Consider the following 25,025-nt stretch of genomic DNA (forward strand, 5'->3'; position numbering starts at 1 on the left):
GAGTAATGATTGCTTTGTTTCTTCACTTTAATCCCTATTTTGTTGTTGTTCATTTGTTTTTGCACTAAGACCTCAGTATAGTGTTCAAGAATAGTTGGCATTCTTGTCTTACTTTTAATCCTAAAAAGAATGTGTTTGGTGTTTCATGACAAAGAATGATGTTTCTTCATATGTAAGTTAGATAGCTTTTGTCAGATTAAGTAAGATTTATTCTTGGTTTAAAATAGCTTTTCATATATATTTACTGAATTTTATAAAATAAATACCAAAATCATGAAAGGTATTTATAAAATTTTAATGAAAATATTTACTTTTAAACACATTTTGTTTGTATCTTAGTTTCCTTTAATAACTAGTGAGTTTTCTCAGTCTTTCTCAAAAGAAATTAGAAGTAGGTTTTCATTAATTCTTAGTTCTTGAATGATAGTTTTCTGTGTTCCAATTCTAGATTCTCTGCTCTACTCTGTTTTGAAAATCATGTTTCTTCACTCTGGGTACATATAAGATTTTAGTTCTCGATTTCCTTGTGAAACGGTCTGAGTAATTTCTTGATAAGGGTCTTCCATTTTCCTACTTTGTTTTTCTTCATCTCTTTTTATTCTCCTAGGAACCTGAACTAAAATATTAAATTAGTGAATCTTCTGTTTACTTAAACAATGTAATTTTAAATAATTACAGTTTGCTTTTAGATCATTTCTAAATGTTCATCATAAAACTTATCACAGTCCTTCTAAAAGGTTCTTTAATGTTACTATACTTTTTACTAATTTAAACATTTCATACATACATTTATATTGTATCCTGTATATATGACCCCAATACTCAAGTAATTTTTTCCTGTTAATTCTCACTCTTGGTGATTTTTCTCTTGGTATACATATGTTTGTTTTTAAGATCTTTCATTATGAATTCCTATTTTGTTAATAATATTCAGTGGAGAATCTAAATTGAGTTTGCTATTTTTTCCTGGAATAATTTGTATATTCCAGTTAAGATCTAAGGGCAGTTTTCATCTTAACCCAGAAATCATCATCAGAGTTTCCTAACTGCTGTCCACAGTTCATTTTTCAGGTTACAAAGCTCACAGTGGTATTTACTCTTAATTCAATTTCACTCTTTATAGGTGATTATTACTGTAAGCCCAGGTTTTAGACAGTAAATTCATACTCAGCCTCCCAGGGTGGTGCTGGCAGTGGGGGCTCTTTGGAGATATCGTCCTTTCTAGGAATTCAGCAATTGAATTAAAAACTTGTATTGTGGAAGGTCTACTTATTTTGCAGTAGAAGAGTCCTTCAGAGTACCTTGTATGCGCTGCTGATGAAAGTAAAAGTTGTAAGGCATTTTTGGAAGTGCTATTTGCTCTTAAATTATATTCTTACATAGAAAAACAATGTAAATCTAAACAATGTAATTAAATGTTTTTATGACTAGAAGAATTTTGTAAAGTGCACATATTATATGTAATTTGTTATTATTATCATCAGTAGCATTACTCTTATGAAGGATGGATATTTATAAATGTTCAAATAACTCATTCATCTTATAACAGTCACACCATCTTCATATTCTCCTTACAAATAGTAATATTCTCCTTACAAATAGTTTCATCTATGTGTAAACCCATAAATACATTATTTTGTTTTCTAAAGCTCTTACTGACCATAAAATTGTGTCTTATTACAAAATCTGAAAATGAATTTTGACTCTAGCCTTTTTACATTTATTTATATAAGCAGCATCAGCATTAATTGGGTGTCTAAATTATATATATATATATATATATATATATATATATATATATATATATATATTTTTTTTTTTTTTTTAAGAAATGGTGAAAGATTTGAATGGCACAGGGAAGAGGTAACAATAGCATTAATTCTAATTCTCCAATGCACATTAATGTGCATTCTCTCATTCTGTATCTTTGATAGGGTAGTTTCAGAGAGTTTAAGATCACAATATTGACTTTTTTTTATGATATTTCCTTGTTTAATGCATTATGTAGTATTTGATGTATACAATTATAGAAAGCATTATATACTAAATTGAATAACTCTAATGACACTATCCAGTTTAAGAATTGGAATACATATCACATGGTAACATCTCCTATGGTATCCCATAAGCCTACATCACTCCTTGAAGTAACCACTATCCTGAGTTTTGTATTCAGCATTTTCCATTTTCCAAAGAGGGATTAATTACATAGATCTGTAACCTTAAAAATGAAAGCATTACATCTTGCTTTATGCTGAAGAATATAAAATACAATATATCAAAATGAATTTTGACTATAGCCTTTTTACATGTATTTATATGAGCAGCATTATTTGTTTGTCTAAATTGTGCAAGACACTTCACTAGATACTGGGAAGATAAGGACATGTAAAAAAGAGTCCCTGTCCTAAAAGGGTTACAATCCAATATCTTTTGAGTTATAAAGTCAAAAAAAATTCAAAGAAAGAGACTGTAATTTCTGAGCTATTGTAATCATATCTGTACCCCTGTACTTCTTTTCCTTTTTAACCCTCTGTTAGCAAGTCTTAGTGATAAGTGCTTCAGAGATTTTAAAGTTATGCAAAAAGAATGTGGATGAAAGGAACCTGAATTTCCTTTGAAGTTTAGAGTTCAAAGCAGCACATATTCTGTCATAACAGATTTGCAAAGATACATGAGGCACTCACAACAGCTCTTAGATCAAGATTACCTGGATGTGCTTTGGACTCTATTAGCCTACATGAAGCAAAAATAGATCCACATTGGGAAGCCTGAATAAAGGATGGCCTCAAAGGCAAATTGTAAGTGTCCCAAACATTCTAGCAGAAATTTTAATAAGTAATAATAATAAAAACATATTACATACTGTGCTTTTACTATTTTCCATGTACTCTCCAGTGAATATTAATGTGCATTCTCTCATTTAATTTTCCTAATAATAGGCAGTTGAATTCTTTGGGCCTTTGATTATTTACCCCAAGGTTATATGATTGGTAAGAGACAGGGTTAGGACTCATTCCATTAATAAATTCTCCTCCCTTTCTCCATTCACCTATTGGCCTTTGGAATCATATCACTGTAGGAAATGAATGAATCAGATGTATGGACACTTTGCAAGGATTGGCAGCAAAAGAAAGTACACACAATTTGTTTATTATCATTTACTATTGTCACTTTCTCTACTTTTCTTTCTTATAATAAATAACTCTAATATAACAGAAAGTTAGTGCAGATTCAAATGCTTAAAAATGTGCTTTTAAATTAACACCAAAATGAATACTCTGCGTGGTATTTGAGGGTGATAGCTAAACTAGAAAATGTTTATAATTTAATGCTAATACTGTATATTGTATCAAGTTCGTTAAACAATGAATGAAATTGCATTGGTAAATATAAGACATACTAGAAAGTGAAATTTGTATTAATTACATTTATAACATTATCACTATATTAAAGTCGTTTACATAGAGTATTAAAAAATCTTGGATTTACAATTGATAGTAAAAATTAATATGGGATTTACAACTGAGAGTAACAAGAAAATGTTAAAACGAACAAAATCATAAGCATATTAAGTACTCAGTTAATAACCTAGAACCATTTGTAGCACACCAGATCTTTTTTTCTACATGTTTTCATGGTAATTTAAATTGAAAATGCGTTCTGTGAAAAACTATGTTAAATTCAATTTGAATTTGATAAATATATTTATATATTATATTTATAAATAACATGCAATTATATATTATATAATGCATAAATTGTTGATTTAAATGTTAAAACAATACATTTAAGGACAATAAGAGGATCATCACTTGTAGAATATTGTTTTCAAAATGTTACTCATTAAAGGCAATTGAATGGTATTTATGCTGTTTATTTATTTCAGACTTTGCTATTGGTGCTTTACTTTTTTGAAATTAAAAAAAGGATTTTGCTATAAGTCATCAAATTTTCAACCCCAAATGACATATTTCAAAATTGTAAAGCAAATTAAATAAAATAAGAATATCATATCATATTCATATAGTCCACAAAATTAAAAATATTACACAGGTACAGAAATGCCAGAATTTTCTGCACGTCTCTTTCTTACCTGCTTGTGAGCATGGTCATATGAATTAATGTGATTGTCAAACTCCTGATGCTTATAGTACTGCTTGTCACAGAGTTCACAGTAAAAATTGGCCCTCAGATCTTCCAGAGCTTTTGCTATGGTATTTTCCTTCTCAGCGTAGTCCTGAAAAATAAAATTTCAAGGAAGGATACAATTAGCTCTCCCCTGTGTTTACTTTGTTCTAACAGTTCTCAACTATATAGTTGATACAATACAATAGTACAATAATGAGATTTAGAAAACAGAATACAGCAAAGAGAAAAATAAAGCAAATACTAAAAAACCAAGTTAGAATAAATTATGACTTAAAAATTAGAAGACAAACAGAAGAAGCCAAAATAAATAACAGAAAAATAGCACAAACGTGGAGGAGAAAAGCAAACTATAGAAATAAGTAGAAGTCCTTGATTGAACAAGTTCCTATGCTAGGTTAGCATTAAAAATGAAAGTCACATAGCTAACTTGATTCAACTGTGGATCCCTGGCAATGACTCAGCTAGCATAAAACTCTTTTATTCTGAACATTTAAAATGTGTTCTGTTTGAAAAGTTCTATATTTGTTCACAAATATTCAAGTTTTGTATTTGTTTTTTTTCCATAATAATCTATATAGTAACTTATTATCCATTCCAACTAGACATTTAACTTGACTTTTTTATCATGACACATATCGATTTAGAATGAATATTAAAATAATCTCTTATTGGAAATTAAACCACTGCAAGTTAATTGAGTAATTTACCTAAACTGAAAAGAATTAAACTGCATAAGCAGATTGTTTTCACCATATTCACAGTAAATAAACACAGTAATGTAACCAAACCCTGGCAAAGATGACCATTAGCCAGTCATCATTGGCTTTTGTTTACAATGCGTAAAATGGCCAAATGTTTGACTGTGGCTTTTAAGTTACTAGCTATTTCATGTTTACTTAAATGTCAATTAATACATTTCACATATAATGGCAAAATTGAAGCTCTCTCTTGCTTCCTCTGGCCACATATGATCTCTGAACCTGCTGGTTCTCCTTCCTCTTCTCCTACAAGTGGAAGCAATCTGAGGCCCTCACTAGATGTAGACAGTGTTCAATGTTGCCCATTCTCACAGTATTGGACAATGTTTCAACGTGTAAACATTATTCATGATGTGAAGAAGATCTAAAGTTCAGTTCTCACTGTAAAATGTATTTCTAACTTCCAGATTCTCTTATATACAACTCCTTTAAAATTCAGAATAACTAGGCTGGGTGCAGTGGCTCATGCCTGCAGTCCCAGCACTCTGGGAGGTTAAGGAGGGTGGATCACTTGAGGTCAGGAGTTCAAGACCAGCCTGGCCAAAATAGTGATACCTATCTCTACTAAAAATACAAAAATTATCAGGATGTGGTGGCAGGCCCTGCAATCCCAGCTACTCAGGAGGCTGAGGCAGGAAAATGGCTTTAATCCAGGAGATGGCGATTGCAGTGAGCTGAGATTGTGCCACTGAACTCCAGCTTGGACGACAGAGCAAGATTCTGTCGCAAAAAAAAAAAAGAAAAAATTCATAATAACTATATATTCAAATCTCTTATATACTACTATAAAACACGTTTGGCACTGGAATTTAGAGATAAAATGTTGTAGTTTTCTATGTGGCAATGGCACTTATCCTCCCTAAATACACAGACTAGAAAGGACTCAGTCGATAATTAAAGCCCTTTGTTTAAATTGCTTCTACAATATTGAAAAGTGGTTCAAAAGTAATTTAATATATTACTAATACTTTACTTATGCTATTTCACTGTATATTTGTGCATACATCACATATAATAAAGTTCAACATGATTCGGGATGCATACTTTGTAGTAATCAATGAATACATTTTTCATAATACATATCTTACTTTCTCTTTTTTAAGACAATGATCTATTGTTATGTTTTGTTAGTTTTATCAACTGCACAACAAAGGTGACTGCTATAGTTTAGATACTTTCCCCTTCCAAATCTTATGTTAAAATGTGATCCCCAATGCTGGAGGTAGAGACTAATGGGAGGTATTTGGGTGATAAGGGTGGATCCTTCATGAATAGATTAATACCCTCCATGGAGGATAGAGATGAGCAAGTTCTTACTATATTAACTTTACTGAGAGCTGATTGTTAAAAAGAGCCTAGCACCTTCCCATAGCTTTCTCTTGCTGCCTTTTGTACCATGTGATCTCAGCACCCACTGGCTGCCCTTCTCCTTCCATCATGAGTGGAAGCAGCCCGAGACCCTCACCAGATGCAGATGTCAGCATCATACTTCTTGTACAACCTGCAGAACCATGAGTCAAATAAATCTATTTTCTGTATAAATTACTTAGCCTCAGGTATTCTTTAAGAACACAAATGAACTAAGACGGTGATAAATCACAAAATAACTTCAATTGTTTATGTATACTTCCATAGTTTCAGCAAATAATGCACCATTTCTCAGCAGATTTGTGAATTATTCCTACTTATATTAATTGATTGCTTCCAATATGTTAAAAACACTTAGTTTAAAAAGGTAAAAGTAAGTAATATAGATCTAAACTGCTTACTGAATTTTCAGTAAAATCTTTAAAATAATACTTTATGGATCAGCCAATTTAAAGGAAACAAAAATTAAGTAACATGATTTCATGGTTAAAGCAATTGAGGTAGACATAACATTCTAATCAACATAGGAAATGGAGATAATTTGGGATTAAAGCTGGATTAGCTCTCTGAACAATGTTAAACTAACAGAAATTTCATGGTAAACTAGTTGATTTTCCCCATTCATTATAATTATAGTAAAGCTACTTTCTCTAGATAAATATTTGATTAGTTCTTATTATGTTGTAAAGTTTTTTTTTTTTTTTAATAAGATTGAGATTCCTCTAGAGAAGAATAATTGTTTTCTGTTTACTCAGTCTACAAAAGTGAGATGGTTTTAGTGGAACAGAATTCTTGGTCAAATCACATGCTTCAAAAATATTAACCTCAGCCTAGATTTGAAGATAAAAACAGTAATTTAAAAGTAACTATAGGTAACATTTATTTAGTGCTTATTCAGGGTCAGTCATTGATGAAAAATTTGGATGTATTAACTTATTTAATTTTGATTATTTTCACTTCCTTACTTTACAGATGGAAATAATAAAGCACAGGAAAGTTAAGTAGCTCCAGGATATAATGAGTAAATGTTCAGTACATACTTAATTATTTCTAAACTTTTAAGCACATAAAAAAGAGAGAATAGTATTATAATGCCTATATATATCCACTAATCAGCTTCAACAACTATAAACTCAGGATCAATCTTGATTTATCACATCCTATCCCATCTCATACCCTTTCATCTTACCCAAATAATTTTTAAATACATTCCCAACTTCATATCATTTTATCAATAAATATTTCAGTATATATCTCTAAACTAGAGGAACTTTTAAAAAACAAAGTCAGAGGAGCAATATGAGACAGAAACAAAAAACAGTAGAGAAACCACAAATATTTTTTATTGTCATCAAATATCCCAGTCACTGTGTGCAAATAGCTCTTTTTCTCTAATATTTCAAAATAGGTTGTTAAAAACAAAATTCCGCTGTGCACGGTGGTGCGTGCCTGCAATCCCAGCTACTCAGGAGGCTGAGGCAGGAGAATTGCCTGAACCCAGGAGGCGGAGGTTGCGGTGAGCCGAGACTGCACCATTGAGCTCCAGCCTGGGTGACAAGAGCAAAACTCCGTCTCAAAAAAGAAAACAAAAAACAAACAAACAAAAAAACACAAAATTCCGCTAAGGCCCATAAATTACCATTTCTATGCTTCTTAGTCTATTTTATTCTGCAGTTCCCCATCTCTTCATATTATTTCTCATTACAATTTACTTAAAAAAATTTTTTAAATTATACTTCACATTTTAAAACAGCCTAGTAACTATAGAAAAGTTACAAAACTGCAAGACTCGTATTATTTTTATTGTTAACGTTTTGATATATTTTTGTTTTTTGTTGCTATCTCTAACCTCCTCTAAGATATTAAAAGAAATACAGCATGACTGAAGTTAAGTTTGCAAGTGATAGCACAGTTACAAACATTTGAACCAGACTTTCAAGTTGATGTTAAGTGCAATTAAGGAATCAAGGCTGTATTCTAAGAAAACATTAGTGGTGTAAAAAAGACTTCATGTTGTATGTGTATCTTAAGGGAAAGGAGTCATATGTATTGTTATCGATCATACATTTAAAAACATGTATGTAGAGAAAATCAGTCCTAGTTTGGCTGCCACATTCCATGACCCTTCTCTTTCATTGTGGTAAATGTTGAAACAGTCACTGACTGAGATTAGAAAGCACTTACTAAATACAGACATCCCACTACAAAAAGTAAGAGACACATTTGAGTGAGATGAAAAAGGAGCACTGCTGTTCTTATATATGCAATCCAAAAGATTCACCCTCTATCAGGTAGAGTCATTCTATGTTGAACTATGAACACAGCTTTTGTACTGTGTCACTGAGATTAAAGGCAGAAAGTGAAAAAGAAAGACGTTTTCTCTGCAACTAGTCAGGTCATTCTAACTCAGCACTTTTTGTGTATATGTAAAAACAGTAAAGGTTGAATTCTTATCTTTAGGAAAGCAGTATGCATATAACTCCAAATTATAAAATCACAAATCTTAATTGGAGACCACAGGAACTAGGCACTACAATATATTTTGTAGACAGTGAAGTGAGGTAGAGAAGTTAATGTTTTACCCACACCCCAAGGACAATCTATCCCCCTGATACTAAAATATGAATAGCACCAAAATAGAATCTTGAAGAAAGCAACATTATTTTCCAATTTGATGCAATTCATAGTAGCCTTATCATAGCATATGGTCTCTTTCCTAAGATATTCTTAATTGGGCATATATAAGTAACCTTTCCTGACAAGTGTGAGCTCCTTCAAGGAAATAATTTGTACAGGTTTTGTTTATTGCTATATTTCCAGAGCTTTTAACAGAGACCAGCATTAGCAGACACTCAACAAGTAACAGATAAATAACATTAGCACTGCCCTTTTTGTCTTGAAAATGAGTACAGAGGAAAGAGGGTCAATGCCAGTAAGGTGATGGAAAATAGGACTCTAGCGCTTATCTACTGCAGAAACATCAATTTGAACAACTATTCATACACAAAAACACCTTCACAAGAGCTAGGAAAACCAGATGAGAGATTATAGCACCTACATATAGTACAGAAACAAGAAAAGACACATTGAGGAATGTAGGAAAGATAGTATTACATTACCCATGTCACCCTTCTACCAACTCCAAGCAGCAAAGCATGGAGAGAGATATTTTCCACATGGGGAAGGAGAGGAATGTGAACACAGGACCTTGTTTCAGATCCCAACACCAGGCCTGTCCCAAGAAAACTAATGCTGGGCAGGGCCCCAGATCCCCAGATTCCAAGCCAGCACCTGTGGACTGTAGGAAAGATAGTATTACATTACCCATGTCACCCTTCTACCAACTCCAAGCAGCAAAGCATGGAGAGAGATATTTTCCACATGGGGAAGGAGAGGTATGTGAACACAGGACTTTGTTTCAGATCCCAACACCAGGCCTGTCCCAAGAAAATTAATGCTGGGCAGGGCCCCAGATCCCCAGATTCCAAGCCCTAGCACCAGGTTAGATCTGTAGCCCTAGGCTCCAGGCCTGAGCAACAGACTTGATCTCTATTCCGCTCCATCACTGGGCTGACCTCAGTAGCCCCAGGCTCTGGACCTCATCCAGCACAAGGCTGGCCACAGCAGCCTCAGGCTCTGGATTGCCCCTACCCTCCGGCCAACCCCAGAGACTCAAGGCTCCTGAGTGTCTCAGCACTGAGCTTGGCCATGGCCTCAGGATTTAGGCCTGCCTCCACTAAAAGTCTACTGAAGCCCTAGTTATCAGGTCAACACCTACAAAATCAACCCCAGGCAATCCCCTGCAGATACAGGATCCAGGCTCAGCCATTCCTGTGCCAGGGCCTGTGGCATCAGGTTCCAGGCTTGTACCCACAGACAGGGCCTCCAAGTCTACCCTGGCACTAAGCAAGTTCCCATAGCTGCAGAATCCAATGTTTAAAACCATTGAACTCAGAAGCAGAAAGAGAACGGTGGTTCCCAGTGGACGGAAGTGGGGGTTAAGGGTTTGGGGAAATGTTAGTCAGATAATACAAAATTTCAGTTAGGAAGAATAAGTTCAAGAGATCTAGTTTCACAATATGGTGACTATACTTAATAACAATGTATTGCATTCTCAAAAACTTCTAAGAGAGTAGATTTTAAGTGCTCCCTCCACAAACAAATTAAAAGTATATGAGATGATGCATATATTAATTAGTTTGATTGGGACATTCTACAATATATACATATTTCAAAATGACATATTACTCTTGATAAATATATAAGAAGCTGCCAATTAAAACTAGAATTTTAAAAAGAAAATGTGAAAAAAGCAAACAGAACAGAAATTAGAAGTACTAGATTCATACTTTTAAAATAACTGCTCATGGTTGGGAGTGTGGTACCCAGTCATTTCAGGAACACCTTTGTAGCTCATACCAAGCTTATGTAAAAATTACTGTTGATAAATAGTAGTTGTAGTCACCTACATTCTTGCATTTCTGCTAGAAATTCCTATTTAAGTTAGTTAAAATTGCAAAGATATAAATAGATTAGAAACTGTTAATATATAATTATTTTAAATGTTGCAAATACCATTTGTATGTAACATTTAAATGCTCTGGAAAATCAATCTCTATTTTCTATTGCTCCTTCAAGGATAAAAAATTTATATGTAATATAAATTTCATTATAAATTCATAAGAGAGAAAGTAAAAACACAAACAAACAAACAACAGCAAAAAAAAAAAAAAAAAAAAAACAGTCTGCCAAATTCTGGTTATAAGAAAAAGATTAATCAAGAGAGAGGAGAAGAAAAGTGTTCTCTTCTGGAAGAATTTCCACAAAGAATAAATTCATTTGGAAATCCATACACTATACTTCCTACGCAACAGTACATATCTTTAATTCCTCTCATTGCTTAACTGATTGACTCACCGGTTTCCAGCAGCTTCATGCAGTACTATTTGATTGCATTTAAAATTAATTTTTAATTACTATTGGTACATATGATGTTTTGATACAAGCATATAATGTGTAATACTAACATCAGTGTCATTGGGGTATCCATTACCTTAAGCATTCATCATGTCTTTGTGTTACAGACATTCCAATTCCACTCTTTCAGTTATTTAAAAACATACAGTAAATTATTGCCGACTGTAGCCACCTGTTGTGCTATCAAATGTTAGATCTTTTTCATTCTATCTAACTATTTTTGCACCTACTAACCATCCTCACCTTTCACCCTTGCTCCCTACTACATTTCCTAACTGCTGGTAACCATCATTCTATTCTCTATCCCCATGAGTTCAATTGTTTTAATTTAATGTCATCATGACCTCTAGTTCCATCCATGATGTCTTAAATGACAGGATTTCATTTACTTTTGTGGCTGAATAATATTCCATTGTGCATCTGTACCAGATGTTCTTTATCCATTCATTATTGATGGACATGTAAGTTGATTCCAAATCTTTGCGATTGTGAATAATGATGCAATAAACATAGGAGTGCAGATATCTCTTCATATCCTAATTTCCTAGCACTGGGATTGCTAAATCATATGGTATTTCTATTCTTAGCTGTATAAGGCACTTCCATACTGTTCTCTATAGTGGCTGTACCAATTTAAATTCCTACTAATAGTGTGTGAGGATTTCCCTTTCTCTACATACTTGCCAATATTCATTATTGCCTATCTTTTGGATGAAATCCATTTTAACTAGAAGATGATATCTCATTGTAGTTTTGATTTACATTTCTCTGATGATTAGTGGCATTGAGCATTTCTTCATATATATATTAGTAGCCTAGTTCCATTCCTCTGCAGTATTAGCAGTCTAGTTCCATTCTTCCATATAGATAGCCATTTTTCCCAGCAGCAGTTGCCTAAGAGACTGTCCGTTCCTCAAAGTTTGCTTTTGGCACCTTTCTGACTACCTTATGCCTCAGCCTATGTTGAAATATCTTTCACTTCCTGTCCAAGAGCCTCTATAACTCATGGTATGGGAGGTAACAATATCCCACTCCATATTGACAAATGAACAACCCTGAAATTCTGAGAAATTGATACACATGGGTCTGCTTTTGACCACTGTGGATGGTGAGAGCTCAAGTGTAAATTATTTTCTCTATTATTTCCCAGGCAGGCATTTTGAAGATACATTTCTAAGATTTTAAAGGGGGTCACAGTGAGATGAAACACTAGTTAATTTTAATAGTGGCAAACAATATAGCAATATATTTGTTTGCCTTTCTTACCTTTTCTACTTTTCTAGAACTCCATTTCTGCTTTCTGGGATCAGTTCTCAAATATTTTATCTACACACACACCTTTGTCCTGGGACTTACTTTCAATAAACACTGGTCTAAAAATGTAAGGTTTCTGTTATTTTTATGAATATCTTGCTGAGAAGCTATGTTTCCTATATATAAGATATTATTACTCCTCAGTTAAAAATGTCCCAATAATTCCTCACAATTATTAGCATAAATACCCTTAGAGTGACCTCAGGTCCTGTGCTACCTGCTTCCTGGCTACAGCTGTGTCATTTTGTATCATGTTCTCTACCTCACTTAACCACCTGGATTTCCTTAAAGTTTCTGAAGCTTTCATAACTACATGCCCACTTTGACACTTCGACTTGTTATTTATTCTTCCTAGAAGTTCTTATAACAGATGTTTGCATAGCAGACTTGTTCACTTCTTGCAGATCTCACTTAAAATGCCATTTGCTCAACTTTCCTTATCGTTTTTCTAGAAGAGAAATACTTTTTTAATCTTTGAAGAAACAGTGATAGAATACCTTTGGGCACTGGAGACTCATGGCTGTATTAACAATAAGGGAGAGGTAGAGTACAAACATAAGCATGTGGAGAAAGTGGTTATCATATTGTGATGTAAGAAATACCTATTTTGTCTTTGTCCCTTGTTTCTGGCACAGAGCTGCTAAAAATACTTTGATTCTCCCATGGAGATGAGTGCCTTTTTATGCTAATGAGATGATTGGTGGCTCTGGCTCCTAAGTAGCTTCAGGATGGGAGTTGGTCACTAGGAAGATCAAGCCATGATTAGAAGGTTGGCTCTTTCAATCTCACTCCCAGCCTCGAAGGGGGAGAGAAGGGCTGAAGATTGTCAATCCTCAATGACTAATGACGTTATCATTAATGTCCAGACATTGAAGCCTTCATAAAAACCCCCTAAACTATGAAAAACAGCAGTGCTGGGAAGGTAATACACCCACAGAGGACAAGCAAGCTCCACAACCCTTCCCCATATTCTGCCCTATGCATCTCTCCAATCTGGCTGTTCCTGAGTTTTATCCTTTGCAATGAACTAATAATAGTGAATAAACTGTCTTCTTGAGTTGAGTCATTTTTGAAAAATAGCAGACCTGAGGAGGAGGTCTTAGAAACCCCAAATTTAGAGCCAGTGGTCAGAAGTACAGATGGCTTTGACTCGAGACTGGCATTAAAAATGGGAGCAGTCTTATGGGACTCAGACCTTAACCTGTGGAGTACGACGTTAACCCAGTTTGTGTCTGGAGATTTGGAGAATTAATTTGTGTGAGGAATAAAACCCCATATGTATGATGTCTGAACTGTTGTGTGTAGAAATACATCTCTGCAGTAATAATGTTAGTTTTTATCTTGTTTAAATCTTTTCCCTATTTGGCAATAGGGCAACTGTTTCTGGGTGATAAAAAGCTTTTCTATTGTCTCATTATAAATGTCATTCTGCTCTGAAAGGTCAGGTTCTATTATCACAAAGGCTGAAGAATGGATCATAAGATGATTTTGAAGAATATAAAGGGAACAAATAACAATTGAGTAGAAAGTCACAATTTTATCAAAAGTCACAGATATACTGAACAGAATTTTACTAAAAAACATGCATTTAAATGTAAAGTCTTTTGAAAAGATTCTACAGAAATGCAAACTCATCTACACTATCATCAAAGGTAAAGGCAGAGACTGAATACTAAAAAGGCTCTATATTGAATATCATATCTCTATGGACTCCTCTGGTGAGCTAAATTAAGTACAATCCAATAGTAAAAAAGAAAGATACCTTAATGTTCATATTTCTGATAACTGGAGCAAGTAAAGTTGTTTCTGAAAAGTGTTATCTTCTTTAAGAATTAGTTTCAAAGCAAGAGGTACAGTCATAGGTTTTTACTATTTCTCTTCTGTAATTATTTAGCTGATAAAAACTATTGGACCAACAGAATGGTCTCTAACCCTAGAATCTGTCCAGGTACAAAAAGGATAATACCCCTAAGCCTCAACTGTCACAGTAAAGGTTTGGCCATTCTACTTGTCTATACTTATCGTCATCAAGACAATGCCTTATTGGGGACATCAGTTTTATTTTTCATCACTGGAGTCTAATGGAAGATGTAGCCTGTTGCCAGTACTTATGAGACTCTCTGGGTAATTTAAACTAGTAATTAGTACAACTGGACAAGGCATTAGAACATCAACATAGATTAGTTCCCTTTATGGTAGGAAAAATCTGAAGACCAGTATATTTTAATCGCTGACAGAAATTTAACATCACCCTGCATTCTCTGCATAATCAGGGCTGTGGGGGAAATTAATCTTTTAAGTCAGACAAGAAAACGTATATCAAGTTTTCCAAAACTGAATATTAGCTACAATGTGTTGTATTCTAGTGCATATATATAAAATGCATGCATATTTTTTTAATACAAAAATTTTTATAAGTAGATTCAGCAAAGAAACTCACTGTAGACTATAAGTGATAGTAATTTAGGGTACTTATTTCAAATTATAAATCTCTTACATTTATAGGCATTGACCATTTTCTCTGAAAGGTGGAAAAAGACATAATAATCTGCTGTATATGTGTTAATATCTTAGTTTTAACAGTAGTTTTGGGTAAGGCAGGATTGTTTACCTAGTAATTTCTCACTGGTGGTCTTATCTTGAATGTGCTCAGAAATACACACTGTGACGAGAACCCTAAGTGATTTATTTTAATCACATGAGTGCTTTGAGATTTCAGGAAACACTGGTAGAAGAGTACAAAGTGAGAGAGAGTAGGAAGCTGAAAAAGACCTCTAGTTTCAGCTCTGACATGTATGAAGCTTGAGAGTCCCTACATCTGTCCTAAAAAAGAAAACTTATGAAACCTGAAAATCAATTATTTTTCTTAGTATTATCAGAGACCAGAGGTCATGGGGTAAAATACCATCATAAAATCCAGAGAAGCAATCACATTCAGAGAGATACATAAACTAAGAAGTGTTTATCTGGAGCAGAAGCTGCTGGAGCCATGAACTGGTAGGAACTCTTAAATATTAACTTTGATGAACTACTGTAGGCTGACTGTGGTACAATGTGTTATATATAGAAACTCTGGTTGGCTACGATCTTAAAGGGACACCCCAAACACTTTTGTGGGCATTCCTTGCATGAGTCTTACCACATTCTAATGATGATGATCTGGGAAAGAGTCTCTTATGTCCTTCACAAGTGAATGGGAGTAATAACTATTGTGAAATAAGCCAATAGCCTTCTCTGTTAATAAATGCCTGGTTCCGAGAGATAAAGGTTTTCCATCGCTCAATTCAATTACTTTGTTTCATCCAGGGGAAGAAATTTATTTGCAGTCCAGACCCCATAACTTTTCTGACTCACTGGAATCAGGGAAATGATGGCAACATTGTAGGCAGAACTCAGGGCTTCAAGAAAACTGATAGAAAACTCTGCAGCCAAAAAATGGAATAAAGGCCTGGGGAAGAAAAAAAATCTGTATCACAGAAGAAATAATTATGACAGTCAGAGCACTGAGACATAGAGACATTAAAAAGCTAATATTTAATCTTTATCAAAGACTGAAGATCTATTTATCTCAGTTCCTACTGCCTGACACATTTCCAGCTTTTAACAAAAACCACATTAACAGTTAAGGAAAAAACAGTCTGAAGAGAAAAATTAAATATTATAACAAGGCTCAGACACTACAAAAATGTTGGAATTATCAAAGAGGAAATTTAAAATAACTATGATTAACATGTTAAGTTTTCTAAAGGAAAAATTAGACAACATGCAAGAATACACAAGTTATATAAACAGAGATAGAAACCCTAAGAAAAAACTAAAAGTAAATCTTAGATATTAAATATACCTTAACTGAAATGAAAAAATGTCTTCAATAGACTTGGTTAACCATGTGCCAATAGAATCTGGGAATAAAAGGAAGGAAAGAAGCAAATAAGCAGGATAGAACATCCGAGAACTTGAAATGATATCGAAGGGTGCAATATATGTGTATTAAGAATACCAGCTGGGCACAGTGGCTCACACCTGTAATACCAGCACTTGGAAGGCTGAGGCGGGTGGATCACGAGGTCGAGAGATCGAGACCATCTTGGTCAACATGGTGAAACCCCGTCTCTACTAAAAATACAAAAAATTAGCTGGACATGGTGGCGTGTGCCTGTAGTCCCAACTACTCAGGAGGCTGAGGCGGGAGAATTGCCTGAACCCAGGAGGCGGAGGTTGTGGTGAGCCGAGATAACGCCATTGCACTCCAGCCTGGGTAACGAGAGCGAAACTCCGTCTCAAAAAAAACAAAACAAAACAAAACAAAACAAAACAAACAAACAAACAAACAAAAGTTGGAGAAAGAGAAGTAGAGCTGAAGAAAAAGATGAAATAATATTGTCTGTGGACTTTCCCAAGTTAGTAACACATATGAAACCACAGATCCAGGAAGCTTAGAGAAAACCAAACTAAATAAATAAGAACACAGTAACAACAAAAAGATAAGCATATCAGAATCAAACAACAGAAAACCAAAGAGAAAAATCTTGAATTTATATTTTTTAAAAGGAAGAAAAAATGTTCCCTATGGAGACGAAAAGAAGAATTAAAATACACTTCTCTTCAGAAACTATGCTAGAGAGAAGATAATAAAATGAAATATTGAAAGAAAAAACAACAACCTAGAAGTCTATCACCAGTGAAATTATTTCTCAAAAGAGAAGCAGAAATAGACTTTCTCATACAAGCAAAAACTGCCAAAATTTATCACCAACTAGTGTGCCCTGAAAAAAATATTAAAAGAAGGTCTTCAGGAAGAAAATGATGTAGGAAGTGTTGTAGAATGAACCAGTGAAGGTTAAGCAGTATATTATATATTTTTAGGATCTTAATTGATCCAAAAGTTAACCATTTTAAACAATAAACTGAAAATGAAGTGGGTGATTATATTATATGTATAAGTGAAATGAATCACAGCAATTTAAGAAGAAACAGGCAAATAATTAGGAATACTCTCTCGGAAGGTAACCTGGACTACATGTGAACTATGATAGTGTTGTATGATGGTGGGCTTAGATTAGTAAAAATGTACACTGTAAACTCTAAATCAACCACTAAAAATTATTAAGAAGTATAATTGATACCCTGAGAGGGGAGATAAAATTGAATCATTTAATTGCTCAATTAAAATTAGAGAAGACAGGAAAAAAGAGGAGGAGAGAAATGAAGAATACAACAAATACAAAACATGGTAGATATGAATCCAAGTATACTAATAGTCACTTTAAAAGTGAAGGGTCTAATGATACCAATTAAAAGACAGCAAGTGTCAGAGTGAGTAAAAAAGGCCAGACTATTTGTGTCTACAAAAAACCACTTTAAATATTCACAATCACATAGGTTAAAACTAAAAAGATGAAAGCCATTAAAGACTGTGTTACCATTACTAGAGATGACAGAAAAAGCGTATCTATGCTATGAACTCTCGAACTTCATGGCAAACACAAATTTCAGTGTTTTGGGATCTACAAGGCAAGGGAGTTACATAAATTATCCAACAAATCCCTTTAACTGTTGATGGCAGTTTGCAGTGGGCATTTGCACCTGGAACATTTTTAGGTTTTTCATGCTCAAGAATGGAATGGTCTCTTGTGCTCAAAGACAGTTCCCAGGAAAAGAGTTCAGGCGATGGCAGCTGGAGGCCAGGACTGTATAGATGGACATGATAACTGCTGGTGAGTATGAATGGGAAACCAAGAGCATCTGCTACACCATCTGAACTAATCTCAAAGCAGGAATTTTAAGTAAAGGATAAAACATGAGCTTACCAGAATCTGTGGACTCTGGGAGGATCCCTTAGTAGAAACAAAATGTTCATAAAGCAGTCACATCTCTACCATTATGGTGCTCACTGCCTGAATTATCCTTCTGATCTCGAAACTATGCATGCAACTTGTAGATGATCCCAGAATGACTACTCTGTTAAATCTATGGAACTGATCTTGAGGTATTTTTTTTCTTTTTCCTTTCTTTTTTTTTTTTTTTAATCAAGACTAAAGGTTCTCAGAGCTTACATGTCAATTATTTAATATTTTCTAACTTTAATCAAATCTAATTCATGCAATTATTATGCTTTTCTATAAGTCACCTCTTCTTTTTTCATTGTTGTATGTTTTAAACATAAGACAGACTAAAAACATTAGAACCATTATTGTATTATTACATAAAAACAGAATTGAAAGGACATAAAAATTTTAAAACCAAAATACCTTAAAGCGTATTGTGCCCATTCAATAAAGCTATTTTATCCCTCACAAAGGAGCTAGTCAAACCTCATCTAGTAACTAACTAGAATGACTCAATTCAACAAGGACCACTTGGTGACCAAGCTGGTTTTATGGATTTTTTGGGATTGGATGAAAAATTTGTATATTTTCTAATATTACGTTTGGGGAAAAAGGAAATCTAGGAAATTTTGCATATTTCTTAAAGGATATATCACTAAAAATAGTTACATAAAAAGAGAACATAAAAGCACCTTAAGAATTTCTATATAAGACAAATGCAGATTTTGAAAAATAAGATGAATTCCAAATTAATTTTATACTATTTCTATTTCCTAAAGTCATAAATTTCCTTTTGTTAAAAAAACAAATACCTAGCTACAAAAGGAAACTGTCTTGCTGAGGGAAAAATTAGGTAAAATAACAGTTCTCAAACTTCTAGCTTTGTGCATTTTTAGAAAATATTTTCTCAAAAAGCAAGCATGACACTGTAGGTGTCACATCACAGGGGTTCCCCAGATGCTTTGAAAGATCATCATGCAACCATAGCTTCCATAATAAGAGGAACAATATATAGAGACATGCTGTCTCTCCCATTAGTGCCAGCAGGCTCTGACCCTGTGGTTAATTCTGCTTTGTCTTGAACTCCAAATGGGAGTGATAGTCTGCACACTTGATACATTGTTAGCACAGCAGGGAAAGCCCATTTGGAAATAATCACGTTTCAGTTATCCAAAAGAAAAGGGATATTTTGAAAGAGAAGCATTTTAACTTAAAAATTTTACAAAAAAATTGGATGGTAAAGATACAGTGAGGAAGCAAAGGACGTTAATATTTATTGAATATACAAAAGAGCACTACATTCAAATTATCTCAGTTTTGACAATGTTAACCCTCAGAAAAATATTATTATCCCCATTTTACATCTGATGAAAACAAGACAAGAAGGGGAAAGATAATTTGCCTGGGATGTTGTACCATTTAATGGGGAAGTTTGACATTTGGTTGGCTCTTGCAGAGCTAAATTCTAGCCCTCTGTCTTGCTGAGCTATCTTCTAACCCTCTGTCTCTGCCTGACATTGCTCTCAAGAAGAGTAAATAATCCCCTAAAAGAACTGACACAGCAAAAAGATATATCTGAAAAATATAAATTGAAAATTTAAGAATAAAGTATCTTTTAAAAATGTAAATTAATTAAAATTTAAGCATATGATAGTACAAAACACTTAATCCTATCTTTTAATTTAAATGCATTATTGCTGGTCAGCCAGTGTATTTAAGAAGCTGATATATTAAATAGTAACATTTATAGAAGGCTATACAAATGCCACAATAAAACTAAACTAAGCTTAGGGAGTTGATTAGTGGTGCTGTTTTCCCAGTCATTATAAATTGTTAAAAATCCATTCATGAATATAATGCATCATGCTACAATCACAGTGGCATTAATTAAATAATGAAAACACTGTTGGGTTTTAAAATATTTATAAGATGTAGCTGTAATTAAACTCTAATCAAAATGTAGTATGCAAATATTATTTTAAAAGATCATTTTGAAATTCTGTTTAGTAATAAGAATATTTAGTTAGAAGATATTTTGATAGCCTACCTGTGGTGAAAGTAGAAGGATCCTCCACCACTATTCCTTTTTTAGTAATTGTTGGAGTGAGTTGGGATGGGAAAAAATCAGGAATGAATTGCTTTTCCTGAAGAAATGGAGAGATTTCACATTTCTAGGGCTTGTGATCACTTCTCTGGACATTGGAAAAAGCAATGACCATGTAACCAATACAGGACTTTCAGCCTAGGTAGATTCCATCATATCAATGGATAACGTATGATCACACAGTTTTCTAACACAGAAAAAATCCTCATGAAAACAATATATTCCCTACATAATAAATTTGTAGACAATATAACCTGCATGCATTGTAAGAACAAATAGAGCATTGACTGGTTGATACTGAATTTTTTTTCTATACTATAAATAATGCTTCTGGTTTTTAATATAAAATTGACTTATTTCTGTTATGGCTATACTTTGATACAATTTTCTATATGGTTTTTATGTTAGCACAAGCTATTTTAAGTAATGCATACATAGAAAAATATTAAAGTGGTTTAGATTGTGTTTAATAAAAGTATGGATGTTTAATGTCTTACTAATTTTGGGTCAGTCTGTATGTTGACATGACTTTCTCGAAGAAAAATTTAACTAGCAAAATAAAGACATTTTCTAGAAATCTCTATAGAATAATCAGAATATCAATAATTGTGAATATTTATATAGCACCTACTACTTGCCAGGCTCATTTCTGAGGTCCTCACTTCTCATAACAACTTCATAACATTGGTTCCTATTATTATTGTCATTTTAGCTATGAATGCACTGAGACACAGAGAGTTTAATTAACCTGCCAAAAGTCGAACAGCTCATTGGTGGCAGAATCTATCTATATTCAAAGATAATAGTCTAGCTTTAATGTTGTGCTGTCTTGACTAAAGCTGATGATAATGGGTTCAAATAATAAAAATGAACACAATCCATAATTGTCCAAGCCAATGGACTCTAGAATTTAATACAGAATCATAAAAACAATTAAAAAAACTTCTCTGTCTTAAACGCCAACCTGTTATTTTAGTAGTCCTAACACCCTGAAAGTGTCCCCCGAGAGAGGCTGTCACGTGCGCTCCTCCATGCTCTTTTTATGGGCTATTGGGTCCTGCCTTCAGAAATGTCTGCTGCTGGAGCTTCTCTGCCCACTGAGCCGTGTAACCAGCCTTTTCCTGCCATTTCTCCCAGGGCAGGCTCCCAAAGGCTCTGGTGATTATACTAAGGCTAATAACTCTTTTCCTGACCAAAGCCCAAGTGGAGGCTCCACTAGCAGTGGATGAGAGCAGAACTATTCATGCCAGGCATCCTCATGAGTGGAGAAATGCCTGTACATCTTGAAGAATATGTTCAGTGAGTCTTCATACATGGGCTTATTCCAGTGATAATCATATTCAAATAAAATTAAGCATCTATAAATAAGTACTAAATAAAAAGTATAGATCACATTATTTTTCTTCATATCATGTTTGTTTTTCAAATTTATAACTTTCTAGATGACTAAATATTTCTGTAGACAACTGCTATTATCCTCTTTCTTTCTTTGTCTTTAGGAACAAATCGCTGGAATTATGCCTTTTACTCTATCGGTATGTGCCATAAGTGATTTTAGTTTCTCTTCAAAATATCGAGACATTATAAACAGATAGATGAATTTAAAAATCATAGAAGTCTGAAAATATACTTGAGAATTGTATCCATGCTCTTGCTAAAAGTAAAGAAGCCATTATATATAATGTAACTGTAGAAAATATTTAAAGAATTAAAATTAACAATAGAAAATATGCCATTTGGGGCCTAAATTAGACTGAAAAGTGGTGGTCACTCTGCTCTTAGTCTAACCTACTGTTAACTAATCACTATATTAGATTCTGAGTTTATGAGGAGGAATAATAAGAAGGCATGTTTCTTCGTGGCATCAAGAAACATAAGAGCTAGTGAGATAGTCACATGAATAAATGTTGTTCACCTACTAATACAAGTAATATAAGTACTATGGTAAAGATGTCATAGGATTCATTGCAGCACAGGAATGTAAAGGCAGGCTTCTGAAGGGCATGACTACTGAACAGATCTGCGAAGAAGCGGTAGTAATTATCCAAGAAATGCAATGTGTGAACAGATTTCCAGCAAGAAGCTACACTTTGTGACTTTGTACATAGTCACAAAGGCTTGAAAAAAACTGGATGCAGTCAGAGAACAAAAGCAGTTTGATTTTATTGGTGCTTACAGTAATATGCAGGGTATGTAAGAGATAAGGATAGAGCAAGGTGTAAAGGCACAATCAGAAAGCATGTGACACACTAAGGAGACCGCAGTTATTTAGGCTATTTGTATTGATATAATCGAGAAGAGAGATTATGAATAGGGAAGCTTGTGAAAAGACTATTAAAGTTGCTTAAGCAAGAGAGAGGGAGTCTATCATAAAATATTTATATATACATACAAATCATCTATATCTATATATACTATCTGTCTCTCTACCTACAATATCTATGTTCATTTCCAAGACTAGTATTCATATTGATTTCAAGAACACAGTTCTATGATACATTTATATTTAAATAGCTAATAATGAATGAGTTTAACCTTTGAGGATGCTGTTTCAAAAGTTCTATAGAATTACTGTTATATTTACTCGTGGTGATCATACTGTCCCACTGTAATTTAACTTCCCTTATTGTTCTTCCCTCTAAGGCACTGATTCTGCATCTTGTCTGTCATGAGTTATTCCCAGTGTCAGCAACAGGGTGTGTGCACAAACAACTCTCCAGGTTTGTGAACATGAACTGTTTTCAGGCCAGAGTGGCAATCCCTTTTTAGGAAGCTCCTTGCTTTTAGTAACAGGCAGCAAATGAAGAACAGACCCTGCCATAATGGCCCTAATTATCAATCCTTTTTCTCTTTCCCCAGGAAAGACTTCATTGTTATTAAGTAACTTAATTTTAAAAAGCAACTACCATGTGCCAAGCACCATGCTAGGCATTTCTGATTCGGCTTTTCCAACAATCCAGTAAGTATTATTAATTCTCACTTATACATTAGGGAAAGAAGGTCTGGAGAGAGAAAGTAGCTATTCCAAGTTTCTGTGGTAGTAAGTGGCAACTTAGGATTTAAATTTGCCTGCATGAATCTATTCAATTTCCGTTTTCACTTTAAAACTTCTGATGGCTACCCATCATCTATAGAACAAAGATCTTATATATTATTGTGACATACAAACACTCCCAGATTGAAGTCAGAGTCTCTTTCCAATTTAAATTCTTGAGTACTTTTCCACAAACTTGTCAGCAACAGAAAACAAATTGTCCCCAGATACTCCACGAACCTGCAACTCTGTGTCTCCATTGCTGCTCCACCTGTATTAGAGTGTGCTAGTCCTTTAGGATTCCACTGAAGGTTATCTCTTTTGTCATCTTTTTCTAATCTTTCATGCCTTCCTGTGTTAAATGAATTATTTCCCTTTCATTTGCATTCCATGGTTATGACAGTACAGTATTGAAGTAGAAGGTGGAACTTGACTCAGAAGACAGGGCTTGGACTCTGGACTAGATTAACAATTTGCAGAAGCAGGGAATATGTAAAAACACCTCTTCCTAAGACATGGCTACCAGTGCCCTGTCAGTTTACCATTTCTATGGCAACACCTAGAAGTTACTGCCCCTTTCTAACCATCTGATACCCAGGAGTTACCATTCTTTTTCTAGAAATTTCTGCATAATATGCCTTTTAATTTGCATGTAGTTAAAAGTGGATATAAATATGACTGCATAACTACCCCTGAGCTGCTACTCTGGTCACACTGCCAATGGGATAGCCCTGCCAGAACCAGTACTTCTGCTGCTGCTGTACACTGCTGCTTCAATAAAAGCTGCTGTTTAACAATACTGGTTTACCCTTGAATTCTCTCCTGGGGGAAATTCAGAACCTTCCCAGTATACACCCCAATTTTGGGGCTTGCCTGTCCAGCCTCAGAATTACAAACATCTTCCCCGTCTTTTCCTCTCCTGTTAATTTGCTGAGGAAGAAACAATTTAACGCTTAAATTCCTAACACCTAGTTTTGTGCCTGTCAAATAGTAGGTAGTCAGTTGACTTTTCATGTAAGTTGAATTATACAATTCAACATGACTTACATATGACTTATATAATTCAACATTCATAAGTTATATGAAAATAAGCATCATTCAATTTACATGAAATCTTGAATTTCATAACTGCATAATTCAGGGATTTAAGTGAATAGTCAGGGTTGCAAAGCTGAGACATCCAGACTGACATGCAGAGAAATTGAAGCATGTGTATTTCTAACAGGAATATAAATCATAAATATTCTATGGTGATAGATACTTTCACTGCAGGCTTCAGATAAATTCTACAGATTACTTTCAAAGCAGTCCAGATCAAAAAACAATCATGAAAATGAGAAATACTAGACTTAACTCTTCTTTGTTGCATGTTGGACTAGAATCGAATATATCTGTATGAACTGTTTCTGAGAGAGAGAGAAATGAAGGCAAAGGGAGCAGTGAGACATAGAGAGAGGCATGTATGAGAGATATACATTTTCTAGCTCTAT

At 34.0% G+C, this 25,025-nt stretch overlaps 1 protein-coding gene across 2 annotated transcripts in view; it reads right to left on the reverse strand.

The window, feature by feature from the left end:
* Nucleotides 1-25,025, reverse strand: part of ZNF804A (zinc finger protein 804A) — a 309,871-nt gene that overhangs the window by 65,957 nt on the left and 218,889 nt on the right. For both annotated transcript variants that reach the window (XM_002806902.6, XM_035304329.3), the window contains one exon: nt 4,097-4,240. In XM_002806902.6, coding sequence (XP_002806948.2) covers nt 4,097-4,240 — 144 coding nt within the window. The remainder of the gene's footprint in view (nt 1-4,096; nt 4,241-25,025) is intronic.

The sequence above is a fragment of the Callithrix jacchus genome, chromosome 6 (assembly GCF_049354715.1).
Source record: "Callithrix jacchus isolate 240 chromosome 6, calJac240_pri, whole genome shotgun sequence".
NCBI classification, from domain to species: domain Eukaryota; kingdom Metazoa; phylum Chordata; class Mammalia; order Primates; family Cebidae; genus Callithrix; species Callithrix jacchus.